The sequence below is a fragment of the Ahaetulla prasina genome, chromosome 5 (genome assembly GCF_028640845.1).
Source record: "Ahaetulla prasina isolate Xishuangbanna chromosome 5, ASM2864084v1, whole genome shotgun sequence".
NCBI lineage: Eukaryota > Metazoa > Chordata > Lepidosauria > Squamata > Colubridae > Ahaetulla > Ahaetulla prasina.
The window spans coordinates 135,344,280-135,364,151 of NC_080543.1; the positions used below are offsets into that span (position 1 = coordinate 135,344,280).

Sequence of the window (19,872 nt, forward strand, 5' to 3'; positions counted from 1 at the left end):
AAACGATGTCCGAGCAGAAGAAGAACGTTGTGGCTTCAGAATGGAAAGGACTGGTTTGGACAAAACTCAGCAGCGCTTTCTTGAGCGGCTGTTGATAAAAATAGGATTGCCAACATGATCGCCAACATCCAATGATGGATATGGAGGAGGAAGAGGAGGAGGAGGAGGAGGAGGAGGAGGAGGAGGAGGAGGAGGAGGAGGAGGAGGAGGAGGAGGAGGAGGAGGAGGAGAGGAAGAGAAAGGAGAAGGAGTAGAAGAGGAAGAGGAAGAAGGAGAAGGAGAAGGAGAAGGAGAGGAAGAGAAAGGAGAAGGAGTAGAAGAGGAAGAGGAAGAAGGAGAAGGAGAAGGAGAAGGAGAAGGAGAAGGAGAAGGAGGAGAGGAAGAGAAAGGAGAAGGAGAAGAGGAAGAGGAAGAAGGAGAAGGAGAAGGAGAAGGAGAAGGAGAGGAAGGAGAAGGAGAAGGAGAAGGAGAAGGAGAGAGGAGAGGAAGAGAAAGGAGAAGGAGAAGAAGAGGAAGAGGAAGAAGGAGAAGGAGAAGGAGAAGGAGAAGGAGAAGGAGAAGAGGAGGAGGAGGAGGAGGAGGAGAGGGAGACGGAGGAGGAGGAACAAGGAGGAGGAGGAGAACAAGAAGAGGAGGAGAAGGAGAAGGAGAGGAAGAGGAAGAGGAAGAGAAAGAGAAAGGAGAAGGAGTGGAAGAGGAAGAGGAAGGAGGAGGAAAAGGAGAAGGAGAAGGAGAAAAAGAAGAGGAGGAGGAGGAGAGGGAGAGGGAGGAGGAAGAACAAGGAGGAGGAGGAGGAGGAGAGAAGGAGAAGAGGAGGAGAAGGAGAAGGAGAGGAAGAGGAAGAGGAAGAGGAAGAGAAAGGAGAAGGAGTGGAAGAGGAAGAGGAAGGAGGAGGAAGAGGAGGAGAAGGAAAACAAGAAGAGGAGGAGAACAAGAGGAAGAGGAGGAGGAGAAGGAGAGGGAGAGGAGGAGGAGGAGGAGGAGAGGGAGAGGGAGAGGGAGAGGAGGAGGGGGAGGCGGGAGGAATAGGAATATTGCTCTTTTCATTGGAGAGAGACAATCAAGGATTGTGACTGCTTTCCATTTGGTTTTTTCCCAGAAGTTGCCTGCACATCAAATAACAGCAGATCCCCTGAGGTTAATAGAGGCAGAACAATAGTTCATAAAGTGACCGCTCAAAGTTACAACAGCGCTGAAAAAAGTGAGATGGCCGTTTTTCACAGTTATGACCTTTGTAGCATTCCCCAACGATCGTGCGATCGAAATCCAGAGGCTCGGCAACCGCTTCCTACTTATGACCATTGCTGTCTCCCCTTCCTTGCAAACTATGAACAAGGCAAGTCAGCGGGGAAGCCAGATTGACTCAACGACCGGATTGCTAACTGATCGGCTGCGGCGATTCACTTAACAACAGTGGAAAGAAAGGTTGTAAAACAGGGACAAGACTCAGGGAACAAATGTCTCACTTAACCGCAGAAATTTTGAGCTCAATTGTGGTCGTAAGTCAAGGCCCCAAGAATTTGTTTAGGGATTGTTCAAAGTGAAACAGTCGCTAGAAAAAAGCGACTGATGACCATTTTTTATACTTATGACCATTGCAACATCCCCATGGCCACATAATCAAAACTGAGACACTTGTCAACCGACTCATATTTATGACGGTTGCAGTGTCCTGGGGTCATGTGATCCCCTTTTGCGACCTCCGGCCAAGCAAAGTCAAGGGGCAAGGCAGGTTCACGTAACGACTGGGTTACTAACTTAACACCTGCAGCGATTCACTTAACAAATGGGGCCAGCAAAGCCGTAAAAATATGGGGTACAACTCCCTTAACCAATGGCTCACTCAGCAACATAACTTTGGGGCTTAATTGTGGTTGTAAATCAAGGATTACCTGCATAAGCAAAACCTATCTTTGGATTCTAAATCCACAGTCTCTAACCCACCTCTCCAAAACATTTCCTCACCTAACAAGTGTTTTTAGCCAGGTACATAAAATGTTAGTATTGCCATTTCTTGGGTTTGTTGGTTCGTTGGTTTGTTGGTTTGTTGGTTTGTTGGTTCCAGCTGATTGATCTTCAGGTTCCTAGCCTCTAATAGGGCAATTCCATAATTGTGTCCTCAGAAACAAACACGGATAAATTCACGGGGAGCTAACTCTTAACTACACATTTAGGATTAGACTTTCCGGAGAAGCCTGTAAGCCACCCCAGAGTCATCAGTGGAGATGGGCAACTTTAGATATTAATTAATTAATTTTATGAGCTTTTGGAAAAACAACCCAAAGGTTGGGTGTCAATGGAAGGAGTCAAAGTATGTTTTCATTCTTTCATAGAGAGGGCTAAGGGCATTGTGTTGTTCTAGAAAGCGATGGTCAAGGTGACCTTTCAAGGATCTCTCTCCAGATGTTCTTGGGTCACAACCAGAGGTAGTATTCAGTCGGTTCAGACCGGTTCGAGCGAACTGGTAGCGGAAATCGCTGGTGGCCCGCCCATCCACCGTGGCTCTATGCCGTCCGATTTAGGCACATTTTTGAGACCGGATGCATTTGCGGAAGGCGCATGCAAGAACAAAGAACATGCATGGAAGGCCAGGCGCATGTGCGGAAGGAAGGCGCATGGTGAACCAATAGTGACAAAATCTGAAACCCACTGCTGGTCAGAACCAGAGAGAAGCAAGTTCAACATTCTCCATTATTGTCCAAGCTGGCTGAGACTACTCAATGTTGACATCCTGCAACATCTGTATGGCAAGTTCCCTGACTTGTCTTGTAGCCTTGGGAAACATTTGGCATCCAGAGGGAAACCAAGAACTGGGTAAGTTCAACTTAAGATACCTCCAGTATCTTTGGAGAGAGAAGAGTGATGGATAATTGAAAAGGCTTAAGTGCTTCCCTCTCACATAAATAACACAGATAATGCAGCTAGATTGAGGTCAGGACTTCAGGGTGAGATGCTCTTTGCCAATGTCTTCTAAACCCTTTTGCAGTTCCTCCAGCTGCTACGGTAGAGGAGGATAGTATGATATGACCTGGCTCCATTTTGCTCTTGCCTTTCCTGTGGAAGAACCTCAGCGGTGGACAGAGGAGAGGAGAGGAGAGGAGAGGAGAGGAGAGGGGAGGGGAGGGGAGGGGAGGGGAGAGGAGAGGAGAGGAGAGGAGAGGAGAGGAGAGGAGAGAACAGAACAGAACAGAACAGAACAGAATATGGAATGGAACAGAATAGAACAGAACAGAACAGAATAACAGAGTTGGAAGGGACCTTGGAGGTCTGCTAGTCCAACCCGAGGAAATCCTACACCACTTCAGACAAATGGTTATCCAACATCTTCTTAAAAACTTCCAATGTTGGAGAATTCACAACTTCTGGAGGCAAGTTGTTCCACTGATTAATTGTTCTCACTGTCAGGAAATTCCTCCTTAGTTCTAAGTTGCTTCTTTCCTTGATTAGTTTCCACCCGTTGCTTCTTGTCCTGCACTCAGGTGCTTTGGAGATGGCTACTGTTGCAATGTCCAGGGCTTTTCAAGAAAAAGGAGTACAACATTCTAAAGTGGCATCTATCCATCCATCCATCCATCCATCTATCTATCTATCTATCTATCTATCTATCTATCTATCTATCTATCTATCTATCTATCTATCTATCTATCCAGCTATCCAGCTATCCAGCTATCCATCCATCTCTAGCTCTTTATCCAGCTTTCCAGCTATTTATCTCTATATTATTATTATTTATTATTATTATTTATTAGATTTTTATACCGCCCTTCTCCCGAAGGACTCAGGGCGGTTTACAGCCAGAATAAAAAACAATAACAATGTACAATTAAAACAAAAATTTAAAAACTTATTATATAATTGGCAGAGATTTAAAAAGTTTAAACCTAAAAATCCTTAAAATTCATCTAAATTAATTCAACCCCAATTAAAATTAATATTTAAAATTTAAAATTTAAACCAGCCCTGCGCGAATAAATAAATATGTCTTCAGCTCGCGGCGAAAGGTCTGAAGGTCAGGCAATTGGCGCAAGCCAGGGGGAAGTTCGTTCCAGAGGGTAGGAGCCCCCACAGAGAAGGATCTTCCCCTGGGGGCCGCCAGCCGACATTGCTTGGCGGACAGCACCCTGAGAAGTCCCTCTCTGTGTGAGCGTACGGGTCGGTGGGAGGCGTGAGGTAACAGTAGGCGGTCCCATAAGTATCTATCTATCTATCTGTCTATCTATCTATCTATCTATCCCTATCTATCTCTATCTATCTATCTATCTCTATCTATCTATCTCTATCTATCTATCTATCTATCTATCTATCTATCTATCTATCTATCTATCTATCTATCCAGCTATCCAGCTATCCAGCTATCCAGCTATCTCTAGCTCTCTATCCAGCTTTCCAGCTATTTATCTCTATATCTATCTATCTATCTCTATCTATCTATCTATCTATCTATCTATCTATCTATCTATCTCTATCTCTATATATCATCTATCTATCTATCTATCTATCTATCTATCTATCTATCTATCTATCTATCTATCGCTATTAAACTTTTATGCCGCCCATCTCCCTCACATGGTGACATCAGAGCATCTCCCAAACTTGGTTTTCCTTGACATTGTCATGACTTGCACGCAAAGATCTCCACCCACTCACATTGAGACCATGCAAATTAGCCCTGTCACCCCGATAGCACAGGAAATTAAGAGACCACATTCCTTCTCAGCTTCCCTTGGTAAGAATTCCTCCTCCAGCAACAAGGAAGCTACCTGTGAAACAAGACCTTGAAGCCCCTGATAAGGTCTACCTAAACATCAAGGACTTGCTACCCGATTTGCTCTCTTTCGGCTCCTAATGATAAAGGCTAAAGCCACTTACTTTTGAAAGTTCACTGTCAAATTTTGCAGAGAGCTGCTTAGCCAGAATTTCAAGGTATTCCACTTTTTGTACAGGAAATGTCGTATCGGGCAGGTAAACCGAGCACTGGCACATTCCGCGGTCATCGACGATGCCGGTCACGTTGGCAAATGGCTGGGGAAAAAAAGATTCAAAATTTCAGTAATCCACCTAGTTCAGGGGTAGTCAACCTTTTTATACCTACTTCCCACTCTTGTGTCTCTGTTAGTAGTAAAATTTTCTAACCGCCCACCGATTCCACTGTAATGCGCCATGTATCGTTGTCTGCGCATGCCTCTCACGCACCGTGGATTGGGGTTGGGGTGGGCGCCGGCTACCAGCTCTGCTTGTCTGTTACAGCTGGGTGGTGTGGGGGGAGATGCGCGAGCTATTCTGGGACGAGGCTCTTTTGTTTGCGGTCGCACTATAGCGCCATTTAGTTTCACTTACATAACATGAACTAAACTTACGCACAGGCAATACAAATAGTATATTTTCAGAAATTTAAATTGTCGTGGGGAATTTTATGAAAATCCAATGAAAATGTTTTCATATAATGCTATTAATTTTTTTTTTTAAAAAGTCAATTAAATAAAAATAAAAGGGAAAGTGCTTCAGTATTGGACAAAACCCCTACCGCCCACCATGAAAGCTGGAATGCCCACTAGTGGGCGGTAGGGACCAGGTTGACTACCACTGACCTAGTTCACCCTGGGAAAACCAACCGGGAATCCTACAAACTTATTGAGACATAAATAAAATGCTATTCATAAAGTAAAATAAAAAAGACACAACTTGGCTAGAATAATTGGAGCCGTTGTGAGATCGCACGCTGTCTCTGATCTGAAGCGGCTCGAAGATTAATGCTTTGCAGAATAACTCAATAAAAAGCAGGAAGCAAAACAGCATTTTTTTCCGATGAATAATGCTTTTCAAATGATCTATTTCCTCAACCAAAAGATTATAATGGAATCTACAGTAGTTCGTTTACTAGTTTATTTTATTTTTTAAAAAAATCTCTTCCTCCAGAGTGGAGAATCTTGAGTTTTAATTGAAAGCAACTTGGTATCATATATCTAATGTTGATTGAGTGCACTGTGCTCTCACTTAGCCAGTCAATACCAAGTAGGCAGAGAAGAACAGGTGTGTGTGTGTGTGTTACTTTAATCCATTATAATTGACGGAAAGAGAGAGACCATCTAGCTGAACTCAGCTGCCACTTTAGGAGCCTAAGATCCTGATCGTTCTTCCTATAGAGTTGATTTCCCTACATCCCTGCAATCTTTTGCTCCTGCTCAGCTCAGCAGTTTTTCAGCCTGCCAAGAAAAATGGCCCTTGAACGTTTGCATTGAAATCGCTTTGCGATGTCTCTTAAATGGCCACGTGTTCCCTTCGTCTCGCCACGCATCTAATTTCTCGTTAGCCGCTTGTGCCTACAGCCACTAACATTGAACAGAATAACAGAGTTGGAAGGGACCTTGGAGGTCTTCCAGTCCAACCCCCCTGCTCAGGCAGGAAACCCCTCTACCCAGGGCTGAAATGCTCCCAGTTCGGACCGGATCAGCTGATCCGGTAATGATGGTAACTGGTAGCAAAAATCCCTGGTTCCCTCTGCCCATGCCCACCCAATGCCTGGTCGCCTGCTTCCCCGCTTGCCGCTTCTTTTAAAAAATGCTTTTAAAAGGTAAAAAAAGACTCTGATCCCAGCTGAGCTGCACGATCATCAGAGCCTTGTTTTTACTTTTAAAAGCATTTTTTTACAACCTATTCGGCTATTCTATTCTATTCTATTCCATTGTTGTGGCCTGCCAGTGGATCTGGCAGCAGATTCGGACAGTAAGGCAGTTGGGGAGGAACATGGGCTAGTCCTGGAGTCTGGGGAAGGCTCTGATGAGGGCTCTGCATCAGAGGCAGAGAGGGTGCCAGGGCCAGATGCCACTTATCAGCTGCCTTTGGAGTCAGACACCAGTGAGGCAAACGAACAGCTGGAGCCTGTTCCCGGTGTGCGCATGCGCAGAGTTGCCAGACGAACGGAACAGCTAAAGAACAAGGGTCGACTTGGGAGTAAGGGCACAGATGGACAATGAACGGCCCCTCCCATAGGAATTAAAAGAGGAGCGAAAGGGGAGTGGGCTTTTGCAGGAAAGAATTTGGTTGGTTGGTTGGTTCAGGAGTGTGAAGATATGTCCGTGAATCTCACTTGGTGCCAAGTCTTTCCTTGCACAGCACTGCCTTTGGAAAATATTTGCATGGCAGCTTTCCAAGCTAGATAAGGTCTGTAGTCATAAATTCACCTTTGAAAGACTGTTTGACAGGCCTTGGCTGAATTGTGAATGAGAGGAATTCACTGTTTGTTTAATAAAAGGGGATTTGTCGGGACCAGGAATCTGCTTCGTGCTTTTTGGGGAATCCTAGGTCAGAACATCTATTTCATTCCATTCCATTCCATTCCATTCCATTCTATCCATTCTATTCTATTCTATTCTATTCTATTCTATTCTATTCTATTCTATTCTATTCTATTCTATTCTATTCTATTCTATTCTATTCCATTCCATTCCATTCCACTCTACTCTACTCTACTCTACTCTACTCTAACCCTACTTTATTCCCATCCAAGAATTTAAATAATTTGATGCTAATCTTTCCTCTTGTCCTTGTTAAATAAATATATGTTTATTTGTGTGTTTGGGATGCACGAGATTGCAATCAAGGGTTGACTTGGTTCGATGGATTTTGTAGCTAACCAGTGCTAGAGTCTATGGAGATTCTCAGACATCTAGGTCAGTGATGAAATCTGAACCAGTTTACCACCGGTTCGCTGGCTGCGCATGCGAAATCAAAAAAAAGTTTTTTTTAAAAAGGCTCTGATAATTGCACCCCACAGCTGTAATCATTGGGGCCTTTTTTTACCTTTTAAAAGCACTTTTACTATCGGTTCTGGAGAAGAATCGGCAATAAAAAAATGCTTAAAAAGTTTTTTAAAAGTTCCGACGATCACGCGTCACTCACCTGATCATCAGAACTTTTTTTTTTAGATTTTTTACTACTAGTTCAGTGAACCAGTAGCCTTTTTTACTACCGATTCGGGCAAACCGGACCGAACCGGGAGCATTTCACCCCTGATCCAGGTCATGGTTGTCCCAAAGGTGCTTTTTCCAAGAGAACTGGATTTTCTTGGGGTTCTTTTCTTTGAAAACATCCTACTTGTCATCCCAGAAGCTTCTTCAGTTCTCTCTTATGTTTTTTAAGGAAAGAAAAAGAACTTCTTTGGGACAACCAGAGCAAGACTTTCTGCAACATGTCACTTGCTTAGCTGTCTTCCATATTAGTGATTTATCAAGGGACCTTACCTTAACGGTGGCACTATTAAGGCTCTACACATTAGTAATATATCAGCACAGTGATGGCTGGATGATGCTATAAATCAGAGGTGTGGATTGCCTCTTAGACGGATTTAAAAAGTCGCTATCAAAGGTCTAAGCCATCATCACTGAACAGAATAACAGAGTTGAAAGAGACCTTGGTGGTCTTCTAGTCCATCCCACTGCTCAGGTAGGAAACCCTATACCATAGATAGATAGATAGATAGATAGATAGATAGATAGATAGATAGATAGATAGATAGATAGATAGATAGATAGATAGGTAGGTAGGTAGGTAGGTAGGTAGGTAGGTAGGTAGGTAGGTAGGTAGGTAGGTAGGTAGATAGATAGATAGATAGATAGATAGATAGATAGATAGATAGATAGATAGATAGATAGATAGATAGATAGATAGATGGATGGATGATAGGGAGGGAGGGGGGACGGAGGAAGGAAGGAGGGAGGAGGAGGGAGGAGGATATAGCGATAGATAGGTAGATAGATAGATAGATAGATAGATAGATAGATAGATAGATAGATAGATAGATAGATAGATGATAGGAAGGGAGGGCAAGAGGGAGGGAGGGAGGGATAGACAGACAGACAGACAGACAGACAGACAGACAGAGAGAGAGAGAGATGGATAGATAGATAGATAGATAGATAGATAGATAGATAGATAGATAGATAGATAGATAGATAGATAGATAGATAGATAGATAGATAGATAGGAAGGTAGGAAGGAAGGAAGGAAGGAAGGAACGAGGAAGGAAGGAAGATAGATAGATAGGGAGGGAGGGAGGGAGGGATATATATATAGAGAGAGAGAGACAGACAGACAGACAGATGATAGAAAGGAAGGAAGGAAGGAAGGAAGGAAGGAAGGAAGGAAGGAATATATATATATATAGAGAGAGAGAGAGAAAGAGACAGATGATAGGAAGGAAGGAAGGAAGGGAGGGAGGGAGGGAGGGAGAGAGAGAGACAGACAGACAGATTCAATCCTGGCAAACTTTTACATGGCCTATAAACTTCCTTATTTTGCTCTGCCCTGACTAGTTTCATTTCATTCAGCGTTCAGTTTCATTGCACGAACCACAATTTTTTTAAAGGAAAGAGAATCTTAAAACCGTTTACCTCTGCAGGACCACTTGGCTCTGGAAATACAGGAGGTAGATACCGCGCTGACGTTGGATACTAGAAGACAGACAGATGGATAGATAGATACAAGTGTCGTTATTGATCTGCTTTTAATTGATGACCAGCACAGTGTGGAACATTGAGTATTGGATTTCTGCATTTCAAACCCAGCCAGGAGTGATGCATTTATCTCTGGGTTTGTTTGTTTTTTATGGATTTTTTTGTATCTTTGTGATTCCTGGCAACTACCTGGTCAAATCTGTGCAACTTTTTTTTTTCTTGGCTATTTGTTTTGGAAGCGACTTCCTTCTCCTGGCACTCATAATGTTACCTAGTTGGGTAATGAAACATCTGCAAGAAAACAAGCAAGCTCAGAGAGCACCAAGGAGCCCTCCTTTGCCGCTGCCGCCTCCTCCTCCTCCTCCTCCCCCTCCTCTCTGTAAACCCCATTTCCTTCTAGCATTGATGATGTTAGAATGAAATGTCTGAAGAAAACAAGCTAGCTTAGAAAACACTAAGGAACCCTCCTCTCCTCCTCCTCATCATCATCATCCTCCTCCTCCTCATCATCATCATCATCCTCCTCCTCCTCATCATCATCCTCCACCTCCTCCTCCTCCTCCTCCTCCTCCTCCTCCTGCTCCTCCTCCTCATCATCATCATCCTCCTCCTCTTCCTCCTCCTCTGCAAACCCCATTCTTCTAGCACTGATGGTGTTTTGTCATGAAATGTCTGAAGAAAACAAGCTAGCTTAGAAAACACCAAGGAACCCTCCTCCTCCTCATCATCATCATCATCATCATCTTCATCATCATCATCATCCTCCTCCTCATCATCATCATCATCATCATCATCATCATCATCATCATCCTCCTCCTCCTCTTCTCTCCTCCTCCTCTTCTCTCCTCCTCCTCCTCCTCCTCATCATCCTTCTCCTCCTCCTCCTCATCATCATCATCCTCATCATCATCCTCCTCCTCATCATCATCATCCTCATCATCATCATCATCATCATCCTCCTCTTTCTCCTTCTCCTCCTCTCTGTAAACCCCATTTCCTTCTAGCATTGATGATGTTAGAATGAAATGTCTGAAGAAAACAAGCTAGCTTAGAAAACACTAAGGAACCCTCCCTCTCCTCCTCCTCCTCCTCCTCCTCTTCCTCCTCCTCCTCCTCCTCCTCCTCCTCCCTCTCCTCCTCCTCCTCCTCCTCCTCCTCCTCCTCCTCCTCCTCCTCCTCCTCCTCCTCCTCCTCCTCCTCCTCTTTGTAAACCCCATTTCCTTCTAGCATTGATGATGTTAGAATGAAATGTCTGAAGAAAACAAGCTAGCTTAGAAAACACTAAGGAACCCTCCCTCTCCTCCTCCTCCTCCTCCTCCTCCTCCTCCTCCTCCTCTCTGCAAACCCCATTCCCTTCTAGCACTGATGGTGTTTTTGTCATGAAATGTCTGAAGAAAACAAGCTAGCTTAGAAAACACTAAGGAACCCTCCCTCTCCTCCTCCTCCTCCTCCTCCTCCTCCTCCTCCTCCTCCTCTTTCTCCTCTCTGTAAACCCCATTTCCTTCTAGCATTGATGATGTTAGAATGAAATGTCTGAAGAAAACAAGCTAGCTTAGAAAACACTAAGGAACCCTTCCTTTCCTCCTCCTCCTCCTCCTCCTCTTTCTCCTCCTCCTCCTCCTCCTCCTCCTCCTCCTCCTCCTCCTCCTCCACCTCCTTCTCCTCCTCCTCTTTCTCCTTCTCCTCCTCCTCCTCCTCCTCTTTCTCCTCCTCCTCCTCTCTGTAAACCCCATTTCCTTCTAGCATTGATGATGTTACAATGAAATGTCTGAAGAAAACAAGCTAGCTTAGAAAACACTTAGGAACCCTTCCTTTCCTCCTCCTCCTCCTCCTCCTCCTCTCTGCAAACCCCATTCCCTTCTAGCACTGATAATGTTCCCTAGTTTGGGTCATGAAATGTCTGCAAGAAAACAACCAAGCTCAGAGAGTACCAAGGACCTCCTGGCCTCCTTCCTCCCAGAGCTGGGAGAAAGCCAGAGACTTGCTCAAGCTCAGGAAGTTGGCATTGTGTCTCACAGCAGACTAAGTCTCATCGTGTCTCAGTTTCTACCTCACTGCTTTTAAGCTTTATACCAAACTGGCTATCTCTCTGTATCCCAGGCATAAAAAAACGTTACCTTCACACAGTGATAAGCAAACATAAAGTGTTTTTACTGGCAAGGGCTGGGCTATTTAATGATCTGATGGAGAAAAGACTGTTTTTCCTTTTGTCTTAGAGCTTGCTGGTTGCTTATGTGAAGAGGGAGAAAAACAGGAGATAATGCCATGCATTTGAATATCCTTGGAGCAGAGCCTCTCTCTCATATCCTATGTGATTTTTGCACTGGAACATGGGACAGTGTTTCCATTAAAGACAGGTCTCTGGTCTTCACTTGTCCCCATCCTAAACCCTAGTACTAAATGTGCCCCACCTGGAATATTGCAACCAATTTTGGTCACCATACTACAAAAAAAGATGCAGAGGAAAAGTTCAGAGAAGAGCAACTAAGATGTTCAAAGACTCAGAAGACTAAAACATATGAGGAATGGTTGCTGCAGGATTTGTGTCCAGTTAGTCTAAAGAAAAGAAGAATCAGGGGTGATATGATAGCACGACTCCAGTATTTGAGGGGCTGCCACAAGCTATTCTCAAAAGCCCCCGAACGCAGGACAAGAAGCAGCGGGTGGAAACTAATCAAGGAGAGAAGCAACCTGGAATTGAGGAGAAACTTCCTAACAGTGAGGAATAGAAGTTGCATTCAGAAATCGTGGATGCTCCATCATTGGATGGTTATTGTTGTAGTTGTTTTTAGAATAGAATAGAATTTTTTATTGGCCAAGTGTGATTTGACACACAAGGAATTTGTCTTTAATGTATATACTCTCAGTGTACATAAAAGAAAAGATATGTTCATCAAGAATTCTAAGGTACAACACTTATTGATAGTTATAGGGTACAAATAAGCAATCAGGAAACAATAAATATCAATATAAATCATAAGGATACAAGCAACAAAGTTACAGTCATACAGTCATAAGTGGAAAGAGATTGGTGATGGGAACTATGAAACGATTAATAGTAGTGCAGATTCAGTAAATAGTCTGACAGTGTTGAGGGAATTATTTGTTTAGCAGAGTGATGGCCTTCGGGAAAAAAACTGTTCTTGTGTCTAGTGGACAACCAGATAAGGAAAGTTTTTGATCACAAAACCTTGCAATTCCTTGGGCATTGTAAGTTCCCTTCCATTCAAGTCCTAAGCATCCAAGAACTTAGTTTCCAAACTGAGATGCTGGAATTGTAAGAGCAATTTCTGTAATGGCAGTTTCTGATGGAAGAAGGGAAGAGGGAAGGGAAGATGTAATTAAGTAGCACATATGTGAGGTTTTTGGGAGCAATTCAAGGATAGGAATAGCCTGTGATGGACCTGTGGGTGCTGGGCCAGGACTTGAAATTTTCTTTGGGTGGGGAAAACCCAGAAGCTTTCAGAGTCGGGTTTTCCCAGATGTGCCAATATGGCATCTCTAATAAAATGTAGCTTTGAGGAATTTCAAGCCTCAGAGTTTTCTTTCATTGGGGGTGTTTACTTGGAACCCTGACATAAACCCGAATCTGCATTAAAACAATTCACTAGCTCCCCAGAACCTGGGGTGCTGTCCAGGGTCCTGAGCCCCAAGTGCCGACCTGAAACCGGGCAGTGTGAAGACTCAGGGAAGACGGAACAAGGGAAAAGGCAGGACGGCAGCTTTGGGGGCTGCCTGAATGAGCAGCAGGGCCCCTTGAATGCCTGGCAGTGGACCGGATCGGTGGTGAAGGGCTCCTGGCTGAGAAATGCGCAGCTGGTGCCCAGCGATCCGAGCTCAGTCGGGAGAAGCCATGACACAGCCCTTTCATGAGCCCCTTCCTACCTGGTGAGGACCTCTTTTCTACCTTGCTGGGGGAAATACATGTAGCGACAGGCCATAACGTGGCTGAAAGATTCCACAGTTCCTTCAAATGCATGGTGAGAAATTTAAAAACACATCGCTTTAGTATAATCTCTGGTGCATATCAAAATACAGGACAGGAAAAGATCTTGAGATGTTCAAGAACTTAGAAGGATGAAAGCAGACAAGAACGTCACCTGGAGCTCTCTGTCCATCTCCTCATCTCCATCTAAAGTCGGGAACCTCTTCTTTCGAAGAAGTTTTGAAATTCAGAAGTTTGCCCTGGGCATGAACTTCTCCGACCTCTTTTGTTTACAGTTTGAGAGTATCCGATGGTGTCTCCTCTGCATCTAATAAATCTATAGTTTAAATGCAGTTGATCACTGCTTTCTCAAGATCCTTGGTGGGTAGACTGGATATTAAGACAGAGGAGATCATGTCAGCCAAAATGTAACCCCTCCTGCAAAGATGATTCCTAAGGAGACAAAGAAAGTTCTCCATCTCCTGGTTCCAAAATTGCACATAAAATCTTCTAGAAAAGACCCCCCAAATGTTCATATCACAGGCCTGTTATGTTGTCCTTTTCATCCTAAATTGCATGAACAGAGGGATACAATCAAGATCAAGGGAGGTACTAATACCATTCTATAAAGCCTTAGTAAGACCATACCTAGAGTACTACATCCAGTTTTGGGCACCACACTATAAAAAAGAAGTTGAGACTCTAGAAAGAGGGCAGAGAAGAACAACCAGGATATGATTAGAGGACCGGAGGATAAAACATACGATGAACGGTTGCAGGAACTGGGGATGGCTAGTCTAGTGAAGAGAAGGACCAGGGGAGACAGGATAGTAGTTTTCCAATATTTGAGGGGCTGCCACAAAGAGGAGGGGGTCAAGCTATTTCCCAAGACACCTGAAGGCCAGACAAGGAATAATGGATGGAAACTGAACAAGGAGAGATTCAACCTGGAAATAAGGAGAAATTTTCTGACAGTGAAAACAATCAACCCATGGAACAGAAGTTGCCTTTGGAAATTGTGGGAGCTTCATCACCGGAAGCTTTTAAGAAGAGACTGGACTGCCATTTGTCAGAAATGATGTAGGGTCTCCTGCTTGGGCAGGGGATTGGACTAGATGACCTACAAGGTCCCTTCCAACTCTGTTCATCTTCCCTTCGTTGTTTCTGAATACACCGAGCAAGTTGACCTTTCGGTCTGGAGATGGCATCTAGGAACTGCTGTCCATTTCATCTCCTCTTTCTGATCATCCCGGCTGCCATAACCGTTCATGGGAAGATTCTCAGCAACTTGCTAAGAGGCCCTTTGAGGCAAGCCGTTATATTCACTTAAAAAACAATCAATGCGTGTAAACTGAAATAAAGACATATTTTTCCACCATTGATCCCACTCTCTCACCTTCCCTGCATTGATTTATGGATTAAGAACTCTTGCCAGGGAGACTGTATCCAGTATTGTGCAGGAGGCACACGACTGGCTTGATAAAAAATAGGCATAAGGCTGTTCCGCAGCAGATAGTTGCAAAATAATAAACTAGCAAATCAGAGCCCCTGGTCGTTTGCAAAATTGACAGCCCAATATGACCTTCCTTGGCTTAAACCGGACATCATTCTAGGACTAATTCACCAGCACCAGGCTACAGACTAGGTGAATTGCAAACCTTCCTTACCACTTCCTCTGGCATTGCTGTAGATGGGCTTTCTGCATTCACATACTGCACAAGCAGCACCAGCAGTCCGGCAGCTGCAAGGAACTTCATCTTCTCGGTCTTGACAGATGTGAAGAAGGCTGAGAGAAGGAAGGCCTTTTTATAGGGCAGGCAGGGTATTTCCCCTGCCAGAAGCGCCAAGTCAGAAGGAGGAAGTTACGCAACTCCTATTCACAGTGGTGCCAATACAGGTGGGTGACAACACTGTCAAATGAGTCACGTTTCACCACAAACTGTACAAAAACCTCTTAGTTCTTTGTTCCATGTTCCTTACTCATCAAGGCGAGTCACGGTGGTCAGAATTTTAGCCAAGTGCTTCTAAAAGATAATTAAATGCAGGAAATGGAAGATCCATCATTTTGTGGAATATAGAGATGAGAGAGAAAGAGAGATTAAAAAGTGAGAGAGATGATGATAGATGATAGATAGATAGATAGATAGATAGATAGATAGATAGATAGATAGATAGATAGATAGATAGATAGATAGATAGGAGAGAGAGAGATAAGAGAGAGATGGATGATCGCTGATTGATGATAGATAGATAGATAGATAGATAGATAGATAGATAGATAGATAGATAGATAGATAGATAGATAGATAGATAGATAGATAGATAGGAGAGAGAGAGATAAGAGAGAGATGGATGATCGCTGATTGATGACAGATAGATAGATAGATAGATAGATAGATAGATAGATAGATAGATAGATAGATAGATAGGAGAGAGAGAGATAAGAGAGAGATGGATGATCGCTGATTGATGATAGATAGATAGATAGATAGATAGATAGATAGATAGATAGATAGATAGATAGATAGATAGATAGATGGCAGTAGATAGAGAGATAAGATAGATGGATGAGAGAAAGAGGAGAGAGAGGAGAGAGAGAGAGGAGAGAGAGGAGAGAGAAGAGAGAGAGAGGGAGAGGGATGGAAGAGAGAGGAGAGAGTGAGAGAGATACCAATACAACACATAATTTACATTTGTTTAGATTGAGCATTCATTTCTGTAAACAAATGAAAAACATTCTCCCTAGACTGCAAAACCCCATCTTAATATTATTATTCCCGCCCGTCTCCAGAATTATATCTAGGACTTTGCCTATATTTCATATTTTTATGGATTGTCCTATTTCAGGAGTTATGTCCATAATGTGCACACACAAAAAATCATTGTGGCAGGAAGTATGGGTTTTTCTCTCCCTATTTTCTAAGGGAGCATTATTTACGGTGCATCAAAACCAGATTAAATTGGTGCAGATGTCTGCAGAGTCAAGAGAGGGGAAAAAGCATTTTTTTTTTAAAAAAAAAGACTAATACAGGGGCCTTTTTTTTAATTAAAAAGTACAATACATCAGTCAAATTCTACGTAAAAGGGCAACTCTCTGTGCACTTGCTACAGCTCACTCTTGTGTGAAAAAATCGGTTTGTTGCAATAGTAATCACACTTTTGCTAATCAAATTCTAAACTAAAAGTTGAGGTTCCTGTGTGAGGATGAATTATGGTGGTGATAGTGAAACACAGACATCTTTCTTAAAATTAAGCTTTAGTAAGGGTGAAAAAGAATGTTTTCATTTGGCCCCATGGATCAGCAGACAAATTAACGATCGCAACGCAAACTGAGCCAAGTCAAGAAAGAATAACAGTAACAGAGTTGGAAGGGACCTTGGAGGTCATCTAGTCCAAACCCCTGCTCACAAAGGACACCTGTACTAGGGATTCGAACCACCGAGCTGCCGACCTTTCTGATCAACAAGCTCAGCATTTTAGCCACTGAGCCACCTGGGCACGGGTGGAAAAAAGAATTATGTGGATTGTCAACCCACAAAAATAATATTCTCTACCACCACCAGCCACAAAAGAATATCTACTTAGGGGGATAATCAAGATGTTCGTTGGTCCTTCACCCTTCCAAATTTGTATTGCCACTTAATAATAATAATAATAATAATAATAATAATAATAATAATAATAATAATAATAATAATAATAATAATATCATTATCATTATCATTATCATTATCATTATCATTATTATTATTATTATTATTATTATTATTATTATTATTATTATTATTATTATTATTATTTAATTTTTATACCGCCCTTCTCCCGAAGGACTCAGGGCGGTTCACAGCCAAGTAAAAACGACAATAGATAAATACAATACAAATAAAATCAATAATTAAAAAACTTATTCAATTTGGCCCCAATTTAAGAATACATTTAAAACCATAAACCCATTAAAATTTAGAACCCAATAATAAAACCCAATAATAAAAATCTAAAAAATTTTATGCCAGTCCTGCGTGGAGGAATAGATACGTCTTCAGCTCGCGGCGGAAGGTCCGAAGGTCAGGAAGTTGTCGAAGTCCTGGGGGAAGTTCAGTCCAGAGGGTAGGAGCCGCCACAGAGAAGGCCCTTCCCCTGGGGGCCGCCAGCCAACATTGTTTGACTGACGGCACCCTGAGGAGTCCCTCCCTGTGAGAGCGCACGGGTCGGTGGGAGGCAATCGGTGGGAGGCAAACTTGGGGAATGCATATTTCTGAATCATCGTTTAGGATGCACTGACCAGCATGCTAAAGGCCATTACGTGGATAACAGAACAACAGAATAGTTGGAAGGGACAGATGGCCACCAAAGGAGAAGGGATGACTTCTTGGAGAAGACCCTGATGTTGGGAAAGATGGAAGGCCAAAGGAGAAGGATAAGATGGTTAGATAAGGTCATTGATGCAACAAACGTGAATTTGGGCAAACTCTGGGAGACAACGGAGGTCAGGTGAGGCTGGGATACTGTGGTCCATGGGCAGGGATGAAATTCAGCATGTTCTGACAGGTTCTGGAGAACCAGTAGCAGAAATTTTGAGAAGTTCGGAGAACCAATAGCGGAAATTTTGAGTAGTTCGGAAAACCGGCAAATGCTACCTCTGGCTAGCCCCAGAGTGGGGTGGGAATGGGGATTTTGCACTATCCTTCTCCCAGGAGTGGGGAGGGAATGGGGATTTTGCACTATCCTTCCCCTGCCATGCCCACCAAGCCACGCCCACCAAACCAGTAGGGAAAAATTTTGAATTTCACCCCTTTCCATGGGGTTGTGTAGAGTCAGACATTGCCTGGCAACTGAACAGCAACTGTGTGTGGTTGTGAGAGTTGGATCATAAGGAAGATTTAGTGCTGAAGAAATGACGCTTTTGAATTATGGTGCTGGAGAAGACACTGCAGAATCCCTCGGGCTGCAAGGAGATCAAATCAGCCAATCCTGAAGGAAATCCAACCCTGATGTTCTTTGGTAGGACAGATCCTGAATGTGAAGCTCAAATACTTTGGCCACCAAATGAAAATAGAAGACTCCTTGGAGAAGAGTCTGATGTTGGGAAAGATGGAAGGCCAAAGGAGAAGGGACGGCAGAGGATGAGATGGTTAGTAGTGACATCAACGTAATGAACTGGGAGAGAATGGAGGGTGGGAGTCCTGACATGCTATGGTCCATGAGGTTGTGAAGAGTTGGACACAACCAATCAGAATGGAGCTGGACGGGACCTTGGAAGTCTTCTAGTCCAACTCCTTGCTTAAGCAGGAGACCTGATACTACTTCAGACAAATCATTGTCCAATCTCTTCTTTAAAAACCTCGGGTGTTGGAGCACCCTCAACTTCTGATGAGTTGTTCTCACCATCAAGAAATTTCTTCTTAATTCTAGGTTGCTTCTCCCCTTGATTAGTTTCCATCCATTGCTTCTTGTTCTACCCTCAGGTTCTTTGGAGAATAGGTTGACCCACCTCTTCTTTGTGGCAGCCCCTCAAATATTGGAAGACTGCTATCATGTCACCCCTGGTCTTTCTCTTTGTTAGACAAGACAATCCCAATTCCTGCAATCATTCTTCGTATGTTTTAGCCTTCACTCCCCTAATTATTTTTGCTGCTCTTCTCGGTACTCAAGCTATGCCACAAGAAGCAACGTGATAGAATTGTAAGTTCAGCTAAAGAATCTCGAATCCAATTCTGCAAGAAATGGACTGAAAATGAATGGCTTGCCAGGAGTAGCTTCCCTTCCTGCTCATGAGGAAATCAACACAATGTAAGGTCAAGGTAAAGGTTCCCCTCGCACATACGTGCTAGTCGTTGCTGACTCTAGGGGGCGGTGCTCATCTCCGTTTCAAAGCCGAAGAGCCAGCGCTGTCCGAAAACTTCTCCATGGTCATGTGGCTGGCATGACTCAACGCCAAAGGTGCACGGAACGCTGTTACCTTCCCACCAAAGATGGTCCCTATTTTTTCTACTTGCATTTTTAGGTGCTTTCGAAACTGCTAGGTTGGCAGAAGCTGGGACAAGTCACGGGAGCTCACCCCGTTACACGGCAGCACTAGAGATTCGAACCGCTGAGCTGCCGACCTTTCGATCGACAAGCTCAACATCCTAGCCCCTGAGCCACCGTGTCCCCTAACACAATGTAAGACAAAGGCAATTTACCTTAAGTATCTTATACGATCTTGGGACATTCTTGGGAGAGAGAAGGAAGCTACTATGTCCCCCCACCAACAAAACCACAAAACCCACCACACCCAGTTCAGGCTTTCTACATCTAGCACCCTTATCTATGTACTCTGCCTTTTTCACTATCCTTTCACAACCTTGCCATTTGTGGTATTAAATCTACGGCTTGCAGGCATGATTTCGTTCCTTAAAAACGTGGGGGGGGGGAAATCCCCTACTATTGAGTTTTGATTCTGTTCACTTCTCAGCAGGTTGCCTAGGGTGTGATGTGGTCCTTGAGCTAATGGGA

At 43.6% G+C, this 19,872-nt stretch overlaps 1 protein-coding gene across 1 annotated transcript in view; it reads right to left on the reverse strand.

Moving 5' to 3' along the window:
* OLFM4 (olfactomedin 4) overlaps nucleotides 1-15,142 on the reverse strand; it is a 58,297-nt gene extending 43,155 nt beyond the window's left edge. The window contains exons 1-3 of the mRNA XM_058186453.1: nucleotides 15,045-15,142; nucleotides 9,390-9,449; nucleotides 4,870-5,022 (exon numbers count right to left, since the gene is read on the reverse strand). Of these exons, the coding sequence (XP_058042436.1) occupies nucleotides 4,870-5,022; nucleotides 9,390-9,449; nucleotides 15,045-15,134 (303 nt within the window). The 5' untranslated portion in view covers nucleotides 15,135-15,142. The remainder of the gene's footprint in view (nucleotides 1-4,869; nucleotides 5,023-9,389; nucleotides 9,450-15,044) is intronic.
* Between the last annotated feature and the right edge of the window lie 4,730 nt (nucleotides 15,143-19,872).